The sequence below is a fragment of the Tiliqua scincoides genome, chromosome 15, assembly GCF_035046505.1.
Source record: "Tiliqua scincoides isolate rTilSci1 chromosome 15, rTilSci1.hap2, whole genome shotgun sequence".
Taxonomy (NCBI): domain Eukaryota; kingdom Metazoa; phylum Chordata; class Lepidosauria; order Squamata; family Scincidae; genus Tiliqua; species Tiliqua scincoides.
Genome location: NC_089835.1, coordinates 4,707,977 through 4,722,652, shown reverse-complemented (window position 1 = coordinate 4,722,652; position 14,676 = coordinate 4,707,977). Strand labels below are relative to the sequence as shown.

The 14,676-nt window shown below is 52.6% G+C and overlaps 1 protein-coding gene across 1 annotated transcript in view; it reads left to right on the top strand.

The window, feature by feature from the left end:
- Positions 1-6,258, top strand: part of INTS3 (integrator complex subunit 3) — a 64,359-nt gene extending 58,101 nt beyond the window's left edge. The window contains 6 exon segments of the mRNA XM_066610271.1: positions 374-541; positions 2,225-2,325; positions 3,075-3,147; positions 4,389-4,462; positions 4,465-4,544; positions 6,100-6,258. Of these exon segments, the coding sequence (XP_066466368.1) occupies positions 374-541; positions 2,225-2,325; positions 3,075-3,147; positions 4,389-4,462; positions 4,465-4,544; positions 6,100-6,177 (574 nt within the window). The 3' untranslated portion in view covers positions 6,178-6,258.
- Positions 6,259-14,676: the final 8,418 nt, after the last annotated feature.

Sequence of the window (14,676 nt, the reverse complement as noted above, 5' to 3'; positions counted from 1 at the left end):
GGATGGGAGACCGCCTGGAAATACCGGGTGCTGTAGGCTTCTACCATGATCTCGGAAGCTAACCAGTGTCAGGCCTGGTCAGTACTTGGATGGGAGATCGTCTGGGAATACCGGGTGCTGTAGGCTTCTACCATAGTCTTTCGAGACTGAAGGTTGCCAACCACCATCTCTCTCTCTCTCTCTCTCTCTCTCTCTCTGTGTGTGTGTGTGTAAAAGAAGGCTAAGTGAGCGTGGTTGAAGGTGGATGGGTTGAGCTGAAAGACCAAAAATGGCCCTACCTGCTTTCTTTCCCCCTCCTTCCAATGTTTGCCTGCCGCCTCAGATCCCACTCCTTTCCTTAACGAGGCAACCCCTGTCCCCTGTTCTGCTGCAGGCCCAGCGAAGAGATGGTGAAGATGGTGCTGAGCCGGCCGTGCCACCCAGACGACCAGTTCACCACCAGCATCCTGCGCCACTGGTGCATCAAGCACGACGACCTCCTGGCCGAGCACATCAAGTCGCTCCTGATCAAGAACAACAGCCTGCCCCGGAAGCGCCAGAGGTGGGGCTGGAGTGGGGGCGGATGGGGGGAGGAAGGCGGAGCCTCTCCCCTCTTCACTTGAGGAATGTTGGGCAATTGCGGGTCGTCCACTTCCTTCCCAGTGGCGCACTCTGGAGCGTACCTGATCCCACCTTTTAGCATTCCGGTCGGTGGGTGCCAAGGCTTGCCTTGCCTGCTGTGCTTTTAAACCACCTTTGATAGAAGTTTTATATTTGTTCCCATGCACTGTAATTAAAATAATGCCACACTTGTCAGGCTTACTCTTCTGCAGTGGTTCCCCACCTCCTTAGGACCCCTCGCCCTTTCTGCACAGGGGCCTGCTGCCTCTTCAGGTTGCAGGCGGGAGTGTGTACGTTTCAGTGCTCTCCTGTGGGAAAAGAGCACACACAAAAAGTGCATGTCAGGGTGGAAAGCTAGCCTGGGAAAAACGTGCCTCCTGAACTGCTAGCTCTCTGCCAGCAGGGAGGCAGATTTTTGTGTGTCTGCGTTTGTTTTGTTCTTGTTTTCATTCTGACTTCTCAGAGAGGCCAGTAAAAGTTTTCTCACCTTCTTCTCCCAAATTATGCTCCTCCCAAGAATTAAGTTTACAAACTGACAGGCTATGTTATGCTTTTGGCAGCTGTTTTTTGCCCATGTGACATATTTCCACCCCACTGTTCCTCCACAGAGGGCGGTTCAGTGCTCAGACGTCTTCCAGAGGCCTCTGCGTACAGGTGCTGCGGTACTGGCGGAGCCAGGGCTGGCACAAGACCACCCCCTGAGCTGAGGGCACGTGCCGAATGCCGCAGCGTCACCCCGAGGTCTGGGGAATTTGGCATCCCTCCCTTGAGAGGGCTCCTCTTCCTTATTGGAGAGGGGAGGGCTTGAGAGCCAGCCCCAGGGCCCCCTCTTTCAGCTCCGCAAGCCGGACACAGCCCTGTAACCTCGAGAAGGGACGAGGAAGGGGTGGCTTTTGCTGGGCCTGGGGAGAACTGCACTCCCTCCCGTGGTCTGGCCCAGTAATCGGCGCCTTCCACTGTTAGGCCGGGAAAGCCAGGCGTCCTGTTGCAGGACAAGGAGGCCATCTAGTGGCACTCTTTCCCTGGCTTGTCTCCTGCGGAAGCAGAGAGCCACCAGGCTGGGTCAGGGGTGGGTTTGGCAACCTGTGTGTGTGAGAAAACAAGTCCTGCCACAGAAGCGACCCTTGGGACCCTCTTTTCTGCAATCTGGAGGCATATTTTGCAGTTGACACTGTCTTGCTGTGGTTTTTTATTTCTGGACACCGAGTCTGCTTTCTGACATGCGGTTTGTCACACCCCTTGCCCTCCTTCCCTGCCCTTAAGCCACATCATTGGCAGGTCTTAAGGAAACAAACACTCAGCAGCACCGTGTGGTGATGTGATACAGGGTGTCTTTTTGGCAGGCCCCCCACCACCACCACCTGCAGGTTGTGCTGTCTTGACTCTGTCAGTTTCGTCAAAAGCAGTGGGCTGGCCGACTAAGGACACGACTCCAGGAGACTGGAGATGGATGCTTGAGGCAGTCTGTCTCCATTTGTTTTTGAGTGCATATCTTCCAGCCTGTGCCTTCCTGAGGGCTAGATGCTTGGTTTTGAGCGTTGCAATCCCCATGACATCTCTGAAGACTGAGGAACCTTTATGATATCACCATTTCTCCCCCCCCCCTTTTTTTTTTCCTTTTCAGCCTGCGCAGTTCCAGCAGCAAACTCGCCCAGCTGACTTTGGAGCAGATCCTGGAGCACCTCGATAACTTACGCCTGAACCTCACCAACACCAAGCAGAACTGTACGTACCCCTTGTGGACTAGCGGGTATTTAAAATGCGTGTCCGACGGACTCAGACCTGCCCTTCCTGAGAGCCGTTTAACCTGGAAGTGGTGGGGATTGAACCAGGGACATGTAGGCCTGCAGAGAGACAAGACTCCTTATGCAGGAACTGCAGCTTCCTAAGATATTTGGGGCCCAGGCCCTCTCAGGGCTTGAACCGGATTTTAATGGGACCTTGAATTAAATTGAATTTTAATGGGGCAGGAGGTCTGGTCTAGAGGGTAGAGCCTCCGTTTGCCTGAAGATAACATCCACAAGGTCGCCAGTTCGAGGCCACCGGCACCGTGCGACCTTGAAGCAGCTGACAAGCTGAAGCTGAGCTATTCCATCTGCTCTGAGCGTGGGAGGATGGAGGCCAGAATGTGAAGCCAGATCGGAATGAAACACCTGAAATGTTGTGGCTCTTGAAAGAAAGAACCTTCTTTCAATTGTAAAAATCCCTACGGGGATTTAAATTAGCCTGCCTATGTAAACCGCCTTGAATAAAGTCTTGAATAAAGACCAAGAAAGCGGTATATAAATATCTGTTTTATTATTATTATTATTATTATTATTATTATTATTATTATTATTATTATTATTATTATTATTGAATTGGGCCTAGAAACAAACTGGCACCCAGTGCTGGCCGACTTATAAGCTGTCCTCTGACCGCCTTGAGTGCCGTTAACAGTGATGTAACCGCCACCCTTTTGCCTCCCCTGGCAGTTTTCAGCCAAACCCCGATCCTGCAGGCCCTGCAACACGTCCAGGCCAGCTGCGACGAGGCCCACAAGATGAAGTAAGTGCTCCCAGCCTAATGGGAGCAGTGGGGGAGACGGCCTTTTTGGCATTGCTCGGAGGCTGGGGAGCTGGGACTGCCTTTGCAAAGAAATGGAGAGCCGAAGAGGCCCAGTGCAAGGAAAGGTCTCCCAGTAGCCAGCCAGACCTCCCAGTTTGAGGTCTCTTGTTATCTGGTGTGCTCCCTGGGGCATTTGGTGTGCCGCTGCGAGATACAGGAAGCTGGACTAGATGGGCCTATGGCCTGATCCAGTGGGGCTGTTCTTATGTTCTTAACTACAATTCCCAGGAAGCCTTGCAGGTCTCTTGTTATCTGGTGTGCTCCTTTGGGCATTGGGTGGGCCTGCTGTGAGATACAGGAATCTGGACTAGATGGGCCTATGGCCTGATCCAGTGGGGCTGTTCTTATGTTCTTAAACTACAATTCCCAGGAAGCCTTGCAGGTCCCTTGTTGTCTGGTGTGCTCCCTGGGGCATTTGGTGGGGCCGCTGTGAGGTACAGGAAGCTGGACTAGATGGGCCTATGGCCTGATCCAGTGGGGCTCTTCTTATGTTCTTAAACTACAATTCCCAGGAGGCCTTGCAGGACTTCTTGTTATCTGGTTTGCTCCTTGGGGCATTTGGTGGGCCTGCTGTGAGATACAGGAATCTGGACTAGATGGGCCTTTGGCCTGATCCAGTGGGGCTGCTCTTATGTTCTTATGTAGCCAAGGAGAGTTCAGAGCAGACTGGAAGCCTGTTCTGAATCTTGCCTCCAAGGTGGCAAAAACTCTGGGGTCTCGGACTGCCAAGTTGCCACCCCCCTTAACTGGCCCTGCAACTTACGGGTTCCTTTACCTAAGTAAAGATTGGGGAGACCACTGGACTAGGAACTTGCTTTTAAAACAAACAGAAGTTGTGACTCCTGCTGTAGTTTTGAGGGCTTCCAGGCGTACCCTGCAGGGGGCAGGAGAGAGAGCGGTTACACGTTCTCCTCCCCTCCAAGAGCGCACGGAGCTTATGGGGTTCAGTGGGTAGGTGCAACCAACTGTATGAAGGCTGCTTATGGCCCTGTGCTAGTGGGATGCCTTGTTCTTGTCTAAGTAGACTGATGAGGAACAGTCAAAAATCTTCCTTTTGCATTTTGGGCCAGTGTTGCAGAGAAGGGCATACGAACAGGCACAAAGTTTGCCTGCACAGCTCTGATTGGCTTGCGTCCAGGCAAGCACACCCAGGCTGATCGCTCCCTGCCCCCCCCCCCCAGATTCAGCGACCTCTTCTCTCTGGCCGAGGAGTACGAAGATTCCTCCAGCAAGCCCCCCAAGAGCCGCCGGAAAGCACCATCTCCAGCCCCCGCAGCCGCAAGAATGCCGCCCAGCCTGCCAGCAACGAAGAGGAATCTGCTTCCAGCAGCGCCTCAGTGAGTTGGGGACGGGGGGTGGGGATGGTGGCAGCATCAGGAGTCTGCTCTGAGCTGAGGCTTCTGTTGAGGACATTTGGGGAGAGTCCGTAGCTCAGTGGGAGGTCCCCGCTTTGCACTCAGTCCCAGGTCCAGCCCTCGGCAGCTTCTCCTGGCGGGGCAGAGAAAAACTCCTGCCCAATGTCCTGAATAGATGCTGCCAGTCGGAGCTTGGCCACCAGGTCTCGGATCGCCCACTGTGAGGTCAACCAGGGACTGCCACCCGACTCTAGGGAAAAGCAAGCAGGACTGTGGAGGAGTCTGCATTCGCTGCAGGCCTCTCTCCCCACCGTCCCCCTTGGATTTAAGGACTAGAAACATGCTTTAAGAAGAGAAATTAAAAGTTCTTGTGGTGGTGTTCAATACCTAGCATCTCTGGCTGGTTGGCAACCTTCAGTCTCGAAAGACTATGGTATTAAGCCTACAGCACCCGGTATTCCCAGGCGGTCTCCCATCCAAGTACTAACCAGGCCTGACCCTGCTTAGCTTCCGAGATCATGGCATAAGCCTACAGCGCTCGGTATTGCAAGGCGGTCTCCCATCCAAGTACTAACCAGGCCTGACCCTGCTTAGCTTCCGAGATCATGGTATAAGCCTACAGCGCCAGGTATTCCCAGGCGGTCTCCCATCCAAGTAGTAACCAGGCCTGACCCTGCTTAGCTTCCGAGATCATGGCATAAGCCTACAGCGCTCGGTATTGCAAGGCGGTCTCCCATCCGAGTACTAACCAGGCCTGACCCTGCTTAGCTTCCGAGATCATGGGATAAGCCTACAGCACCCGGTATTCCCAGGTGGTCTCCCATCCACGTACTAACCAGGCCTGACCCTGCTTAGCTTCCGAGATCAGACGAGAGCAGGCAAGTGCAGGGTAACAGTTGCTCTAGCATCTGTTTGGACTAGCATTTCTAAGTACTTAAGATAGAGGGCAGTCAGCCTTGCAGTTCCCCACTACCTTTAGACCCACTGCCTGTACTTCAATATGGCTGTCCTTTGGTCTTCCCAGCGCATCTGGCTGGCTGCTGAGGGGGCACCAAGGTGCTGTTCTAGATCAGCAATTTTTAACGTTATTTTCCTCTTGTGGCACACCGACCTCTGTGGTCTTTCGCCTCTTGTGATGGCACTTCCGGCTTCCGGGAGCATCTTCCAGACTCTGATTCTCGGGCAACCGTCTGTAGAAAAAATCCCCCTGATGTGGAGTGGTTACAGGGTTGTCTTGTGGTTGAGCGTGGGGAGACGGTCCCACACCGTAGATCCTTGAATCTCTTCTGCTCTTCGGTCTTCCTAACCACATCATACCGCACGTAAGGACAGCCAGGCCAAGCAAGACCAAAATTCTTCCCGATTAGGAAAGGGCTACCCAGCGGCCTCAGAAACTAGCTGAGGGCCGCGTCTAGCTTGCAACCTCGGCGGCTCATGACTGCCCTGATATAGTTCTTCCGCTTTTGTGCACAGGGTAGGGAAGGACCCCCCTCCCCGGCTCTTTCAAACCCGCTTACGTAACCTTTTCTCCGCTCAGGAGGAGGAGGACACCAAACCGAAACCGACAAAGCGGAAGCGGAAAGGCTCCTCAGCGGTTGGCTCAGACAGTGACTGAGGGGGGCGGGTGGGCCCTGGCCGCGCACCGTTGCCCTACTGGCCGCCAATCTGCCTCATCGCCAGCGGCGGTTGCGGGCAGTGGATTCGGAGCAGCTGGATGAGATGCCCCCGGCAGCGAAGGACCGCTCTGGAGAGACTCGGGTGTGCCAAGAGCCCCTTTCCCGTGCCGCGCCACCGCCGCGTCGCCCTCCTCTTTGCCTTTCTGTCTTTGCACGGACGCAGCCTGGGAAAGGGTGGTTTTCTTGCGGTCGCCCCCCCCCACCCAGGAGGGGAAGGGAGGATCTGAAAGATACGGGTCGCCTCAAGCAGGGAAGCAGCCGCAAGGAGCGCTGCAGGGCCCACAGAAGAGACTGTGTCTGCCTCCCCCCTTTCCTCCACAAAATGTAAATAAATGGTGTGAACCAGCATGCCACTCCACTGGTGCTTCTGGTGAGGGAGTCACGGAAGGGAAGCACAGGGAGGGGGCTCCCCTGGAGCTGCTCAGCAAAGCCCCCCCCCCGCCCCCAGCGTCCTGCTTATTCTGCAGCACAAGGTACCATTTCCACACCTGCCACGTGTCTCCCCTCCCCTTCCAGGACAGAGCAGGGACCCTTGCCCTCTTCTCCTTGCAGAGAATATTCCAGCTCCCCCCACCCACCCACCGAAGCTTCTAACACTCCTCCCGCACCTGCGTGTGCCCCCACCCCGAGGCTTGGTTTCCTGCAGCCTCCTTGCCGCTGGTAGGGTTGCCTGCAGGTGAAATGCAGGCCGGACCACCCCCGCTACCCTGTTCCTCCACCTCTGGAAGCCCAGCCAGGCCACGGGCATGGAGGACAGGACCCCAAGCCCCCCCCCCCTCCCAGCCAGCTTCAGGAAGCGGCTCCCATCCTCCCACAACAACACCGTCTTGGGGCGGGGAAGGTCACTGGGCTGGGGGCGACAACCAGCACAGAGCAGACAGGCGAGCGAGAGAAGACGGTGGCTCTATTTTTAATCCCCCCTCTACCCCCCCCAAGAGATTATCATTTTTAAGTGGTTTTTAAAGAGACAATAAAAACTGTCAACATGTTTTCTATGACCCACCTGGTCTGTCTTGTGTTTGTGTGCCAGGCCGCGGAATGGCTGGTGGTCCAGGAGGAAGGTAGCAGCTATGGCAGGGGGGGAGGTATAGAGGTGGTGGTGGTGTCTTGGTTTCTGGAGGTGTCTTGGTTTCTGGTTTTTCTCCCAAACATTTGGCCACTGTCCTTTCCCAAACCCACAGGATGCTACCGCTTGTCTCTCTAGTCTGACCCCCGCAGGTCTCCGCACAGTGGTCCTGACCTGAGCCGACAGCCACCCGTCGGAGGAAGATGGGAAAAGAGCGCCAGAGAAGTGCAGATTTAGGCAGAGGTAGTCCAGGTAAAAATAATGTTAAGAACATAAGAACAGCCCCACTGGATCAGGCCACAGGCCCATCTGGTCCAGCTTCCTGTATCTCACAGCGGCCCACCAAATGCCCCAGGGAGCACACCTGATAACAAGAGACCTGCAAGGCATTCTGGGAATTGTAGTTAAGAACATAAGAACAAGCCCCACTGGATCAGGCCATAGGCCCATCTAGTCCAGCTTCCTGTATCTCACAGCGGCCCACCACATGCCCCAGGGAGCACACCAGATAACAACAGACCTCATTCTGGTGCCCTCCCTTGCATCTGGCCTTCTGACATAGCCCATTTCTAAAATCAGGAGGTTGCAGATACACATCATGGCTTGTAACCTGTAATGGATTTTTTTCTCCAGAAACTTGTCCAATCCCCTTTTAAAGGCATCCAGGCCAGAGGCCGTCACCACCATCCTGTGGCAAGGAGTTCCACAGACTAACCACACGCTGAGTAAAGAAATATTTACTCTTGTCTGTTCTAACTCTCCCAACACTCAATTTTAGTGGATGTCCCCTGGTTCTGGTGTTATGTGATAGTGTAAAGAGCATCTCTCTATCCACTCTGTCCATCCCCTGCATAGTTTTGTATGTCTCAATCATGTCCCCCCTCAGGCGTCTTTCTAGGCTGAAGAGGCCCAAATGCAGTAGCCTTTCCTCATAAGGAAGGTGCCCACAGCCCAGCAATCATCTTGGTTGCTCTCCTTTGCACCTTTTCCATTTCCACTATGTCTTTTTTGAGATGCGGCCACCAGAACTGGGACACAATACTCCAGGTGTGGCCTTACCATAGATTTGTACAACGGCATTATAATACTAGCCGTTTTGTTCTCAATACCCTTCCTAATGATCCCAAGCATAGAATTGGCCTTCTTCACTGCCGCCCCACACACTGGGTCGACACTTTCATCGACCTGTCCACCACCACCCCAAGATCTCTCTCCTGATCTGTCACAGACAGCTCAGGATCCATCAGCCTATATGTGAATAGCTCTTGATTCATCTCTCTCCCCCTCCCACCATAAGTGTATCTAACCCCCAGGGGCAGATGGCAGGGAAAGAGCACTACTCAGACTTCCATAGCAGGAGTGCTGATGTCATTCAGCTCCAGTGACATCATCAACTAGAGTGCTCAGTTACTGATGCCTTTGAAATGTTTATTAAAGGCCCTGGGATGAGAAAATTTGGTTCAGTAGGAGGCAAACAGGGAAAACTGCCCCCCCCACACACACACACAGAATGCAGCTACAGAGGAGACATGCCCCCCTCCCCTTCCCAGCCAGGCTAACTCACCAACGTAAATCAAGTCATTCAAGTCACCCAAGGAAATGGCCTTGGTCCCAACTATTTTTCATATGGGAACATGAAATCCCAAAGGAAGTGGGAATCTAGGGTGGGTCAAATGGGGGCTGCCATTGCTGCTCTATTTGGAGGCTCAGGCCTGCATGGGGGGGAACTGGTGGTCTGGAAAGAAACAAGGGGTGGGATGACGTAATAGTCTGACAAATGATTGCCAGTGGAGGAAACAAGGCTGGCCCACTTGGTTCTTGGGAGGGGGGAGAATCCCAAGTTGCATACAGGAGTCTGAGGCGAGTCCCCCCTGGTGTGAGATCCACTCACAATGCTTTTCTTAACACTCTCACATAACACCAGAATCAGGGGACATCCACTAAAATTGAGTGTTGGGAGAGTTAGGACAAGAGAAAATATTTCTTTACACAGCGTGTGGTTGGTCTGTGGAACTCCTTGCCACAGGATGTGGTGATGGCATCTGGCCTGGATGCCTTTAAAAGGGGATTGGACAAGTTTCTGGAGGAAAAATCCATTACGGGGTTCAAGCCATGATGTGTATGTGCAACCTCCTGATTTTAGAAATGGGCTGTGTCAGAATGCCAGATGCAAGGGAGGGCACCAGGATGAGGTCTGTTGTTATCTGGTGTGCTCCCTGGGGCATTGGGTGGGCCGCTGTGAGATACAGGAAGCTGGACTAAGTGGGCCTATGGCCTGATCCAGTGGGGCTGTTCTTATGTTCTTAACTACAATTCCCAGGGAGCCTTGCAGGTCTCTTGTTATCTGGTGTGCTCCCTGGGGCATTTGGTGGGCCGCTGTGAGATACAGGAAGCTGGACTAGGTGGGCCTATGGCCTGATCCAGTGGGGATGTTCTTCTTATGTAGCAGCTAGAGGGAACCTCCGTGCTAAAGACAGTCTACCGCTGAAATGCCACTTTGTGCAGACAAACGGCTGGGGAAGGACCAGTCCTTCATGCCCTGCCCAAGTGCTTCCTGGTGATGTCAGTGGGTAACAAGACGTCAACCTACTACATGAACCAGATCCAGTGGGGCTTCCCTTGGCATTCGCTCAGGTCAGCCTTGGGCCAGGCGTGATCGATAAATGTGCTCGAGGCAAAGGTGGAGCTCCCAAAAGGGACGCCAGCCCACACTTCGTCCCCCTTCCTTTCCTCTCCTCAGAGCTTTTCACTTCAAGTTGTGCAGTCAACAGAAAAGTTGGCGAGGGAGATCCTTTTCACATCTCTCCATCTCCGAACGAGCCTCGGCTTGCATTGAACCGTCTGTTGGGCCCACGTGCCTCTTTCGGCATCTCCTGCCAGAGGGAGGGTGCACCTAATGTGGCTGGGGGGGGGGGAGAATGTGGAGAAAGAATACTGTCTTTGATCCGGCTTCCCTCCCAAACATCTGCAATTCATAGGGCAGGAAGAGCTGCCTGGGGCGGAACAGAAAAGGATAGTTCCATTTAAGTAGGGGAAAGGTTAGGGTGGCTTGCTGCGGTTAGGAGCTGGGCCCTGGTGTTTAGAAGCAGCTGCCGAGAGACTGCAAGCTTGAGTTGGTAGATCCAATCGCCTTGAGCTTTGGTTGATTGACTTTGTGACTGATCAAACCCAGAAGTCACAACATGCTTCATTTGGAGACCATTCTGGTACAGCCCTGAAAGAACTTGGCCTGTTGTTTTCCCCCATGACGACTCGCTTCTGGGTGTCGCATGGCAAGTGATCTCCCATGCTTGAGACTGCCTTTTCCTGAGTTCAGACCATTGGCCCATTCCACCCAATCTGTTCTTACTGGGAACATCTCTCCAAGGCTACAGGCGGAGATCTTCTGGGACATTCTGCCACAGACCTTAAAGGGACTGTTCTCCGAAAGGAGGCAGGGAGATTCAGCTGAGAAAAAGCTGCAGTGGAACCTTCAGAAACTTGACACCAAGGAGGGTCTTAATCAAGACAGGGGGTTCCTTGACTCATAGCTTCGGTCAACCTACGCAGCACTGCTGGGAAGTTATCGCCAATTGTGATTGTCGGCATGTTGATCTTGTGTACACTGAAAAGATCAGCCTTGCTTCATTTCCTCTTGCGTCTTGAGTCTGCGTAGTGCGCCTCCCCCAAAATTACGCACACACATGGGAATAGTATGTGCTTGTGTACATGCATGCCCACTGGGGATTTCACTTCTGATTTACTGGACCATCGTCCACTTAGCTAATGCTGATGTGAAGATCTTAATGTTAGTCTTTAAGGTGCCCCAGGTTAGTGGTGGTTATAGGTAGCTATTGGAAGTCTTTTTCAAATGGAGGTGCCGGGTATTGAACCTTTGCAGGGACAAACCATGGCCTGTAGCTGCTGAGACCCTCTGAGCTGCTGAATCCTCACGTCAAGTCATAGTGTTGTCCGTTTATCCTAGTGTTGTCAGTTGACAGCCCTTCTCCAGGGGCACAGATGTCCTTCCTGAACATGAGACAATTTTAACGAGATGCCAGCCGTTGACTCTTGGGCCTTCAGCAACCATGGGGCTATGGACCACCCCCTGCTGTATAACACCGAGTAGACCCTTCCTCTATCTAGCCTGGCAACTGTTTACTCTTGCTGGTGGGGTCTCAGATAAGGGTCTTCCCCTTCCCTGCTAACCCAGATATTTTTAACCAGAGATGCTGGGAATCTGATCTGGGATGAAAAATACGTGACCTGCCTCTGAACTAGGGCACTTGCCTCCTCTGTTTCAAAATTCACCGATGCGGAGGTGTGGTGTTGTAGCGAAGGCTACGGGAAGACTTTAGGCTTCATTTTCCTAGGGTTCACCAATGGGGGGCAAAATTTTGGCTTGGACACAAAGTGATGGCGTGGGCGGGAGGGCAGAGCCAATCACCAATCGCCAACCGAGAGCAGCAGTTAGCTCAAGGAGAAAGATGGCAGATTGGTTTGTTGATTTATTGTTACACGTGTATTTCAAAGGAGGTGCAAAGTTGTGCCAGGCCCTTTGGGCAGCTGGGGAAAGCCCTAAAGCTCAGAGACACCCAGTTTGCCCCTGGAGCAGGCAGGTAAGTGTGGTGTAGAGCTGAGGTTACTTAAGCATTTGGGAAGCAGAAATCCTTGTGATGAGCCGTAGATTCCAAAGGACACTCTTATCACCGGCTCCATCCTCAGGTAAGAGGTGGCTTAAGAAATCCCGATTCAGGTCTCACTTCTGTCCCAAATCCAGGATGCTTTCATGAAGCACCTCTCTTAACCTCCACTTCCCCGTCGAGGGAATATCAGTGCTGCCTCCCCTTATAGGGGACTGCAATGATAAGACCTGACTCTGATTGTCTTAATTGCTCTGCTGCCATCTTATTTTTTAATGGCTAATGTGCAGAAGTTGGTCTTCTAGGTTGTCTGCTTTTTCACCCATTGGTTGCCCAAAGATTCTCGGGCAGCTTGCGGACAACAGTCTATCCTAAGTTTTATTTATGTCTCTAAGATGCTACAGACCTTGGCTGTGGACCTGGGGCCCCACCAAAAATGTTTCCCATTGAGCCCCACAGCTCCTAAGGCCAGCTCTGTCTATAAGGTAGGCCTCCTCATCTCCCCCTACTCCAGCCAGAACATCCAGGTAGATCCTCTTTCATTCCAACAGGTCTCTATTCCCCCCCTACCCCATGTTGCATAAGCACTGAAAGGATTGTCAAGTCCTCTCTGGCTTCCATCTCCAGAATGCAGGGACTGGAACTGCCTGGGGAAAGAGAGAGAGCTCATCAGAGTTGGGTCTGCATGCTCTAGGACAGGGGTGGCCAAGCTCACTTAATGTCAAAGCCACATACGATGAACTCCAGATGTTTGAGAGCCACAATATTGAAGAAGCATTTAGACTCACCATGAGCAACTTGCATTTGGATGCAATGGACTGCATAAATAATGCTTAAGCTTGAGAAAGTTTCATTGACCTTTTGCCTTAATTGTGATGCGAACAGGAGCTCAGCCAAAATATTTAGGGGAGCGGCAGGGTTATGCGCCACAGAACCACATGTGGCTCAGGAGCTGTGGACTAACTCCCTTAAGGAAGCACTCCCTTAAGGAAGTGGGTTTGAGGGGACACTGTTCAGCCCCGCGGGTCTGGAATCCAGCCAGGGCTGCTGCAGGCAGAGCCCAGCCTTTGGTCCACCCAGGGCAGTGTGGTGAAGCACTGACTGGTAGTAGCTGTCTAGGGTCTTCTTCTCTTGCCCTCCCTGAAATGCTACCAAGCTTTGAACGGAGCACCATCAGCTGGCGAAGGGTGGGCTCTGAACTGCAGCCCCTCCCCAAGCCAGCTTAGGTGTTCTGAGCTTGGGCAGGCTTTAGCCACAACCTCCTGTCACTGCTCAGTTGGGGAGTGGGTTTAAAGCAGGGGTGCTCAAACTTTCAACTTTAGGGATCCTGGACCTTTAAAATTGTGTAGGAGAGATAATTTCAGCAGGTGCAGCTTGTCATCTGTGGGATGACAAGTTGCACCTGCTGAAATTCTCGTCTATACACTTGTTAAAGGTCCAGCATCCCTAAAGTTGAAAGTTTGAGCACCCCTGTTTTAAAGCCTTGCTCTTTACACTCTCACATAACACCAGAACCAGGGGACATCCACTAAAATTGAGTGTTGGGAGAGTTAGAACAGACAAAAGAAAATATTTCTTTATTCGGCGTGTGGTTGGTCTGTGGAACGCCTTGCCACAGGACATGGTGATGGCATCTGGCCTGGATGCCTTTAAAAGGGGATTGCACAAGTTTCTGGAGGAAAAATCCATTATGGGTTACAAGCCATGATGTGCATGTGCAACCTCCTGATTTTAGGAGGGCACCAAGATGCAAGGTCTCTTGTTGTCTGGTGTGCTCCCTGGGGCATTTGGTGGGCCGCTGTGAGATGGGCTTATGGCCTGATCCAGTGGGGCTGTTCTTATGTTCTTACTGGGAGGCAGCTCATACATCCCAACACTAGCTAGTTGCACTGGTTCCCATGTAGCTGTGCAATCCTATGCATATCTACTCAGAAGTAAGTCCCAGTGTGTTCAGTGGAGCTTACTCCCTGGAAAATGCATGTAGGATTTCAGCCTCAGTCAGCCAATACTCTCAGTTAATACACACGCTAGTTGCGAACCTAGATTGCTAATTGGCAGTGTTTCCACGTGACCCTGATTGACCAAAGCAGTGCTTCTCAAACTGTGGGTCTGGGGGAACCAATTTCAGGTGGGTCCCCATTTGTTTCAAGGTGTGTTTTATTTTGTCATAGATTAGCCTTGATGCAACTGTGGAAGCCTTTGGGGAAAGGTCACAGATGGGTACTTTCTAACAGGCTACAATGTATATTGTATACAATGTATACAATGTTGTGAGAATGGATGATGGCCGGATCCCAAAGGATCTCCTCTATGGAGAACTCGTGCAAGGAAAGTGCCCCACAGGTAGACCACAGCTGCGATACAAGGACATCTGCAAGAGGGATCTGAAGGCCTTAGGAGTGGACCTCAACAGGTGGGAAACCCTGGCCTCTGAGTGGCCCGCATGGAGGCAGGCTGTGCAGCATGGCCTTTCCCAGTTTGAAGAGACACTTGGCCAACAGGCTGAGGCAAAGAGGCAAAGAAGGAAGGCCCACAGCCAGGGAGACAGGCCAGGGACAGACTGCACTTGCTCCCAGTGCGGAAGGGATTGTCACTCCCGAATCGGCCTTTTCAGCCACACTAGACGCTGTTCCAGAACCACCTTTCAGAGCGCGACACCAGAGTCTTTCGAGACTGAAGGTTGCCAACTAGTACAATGTATATGCTTCTAACAATGGTAGCCAATGGGGCTTACTCCTGGGTAAGTGTAG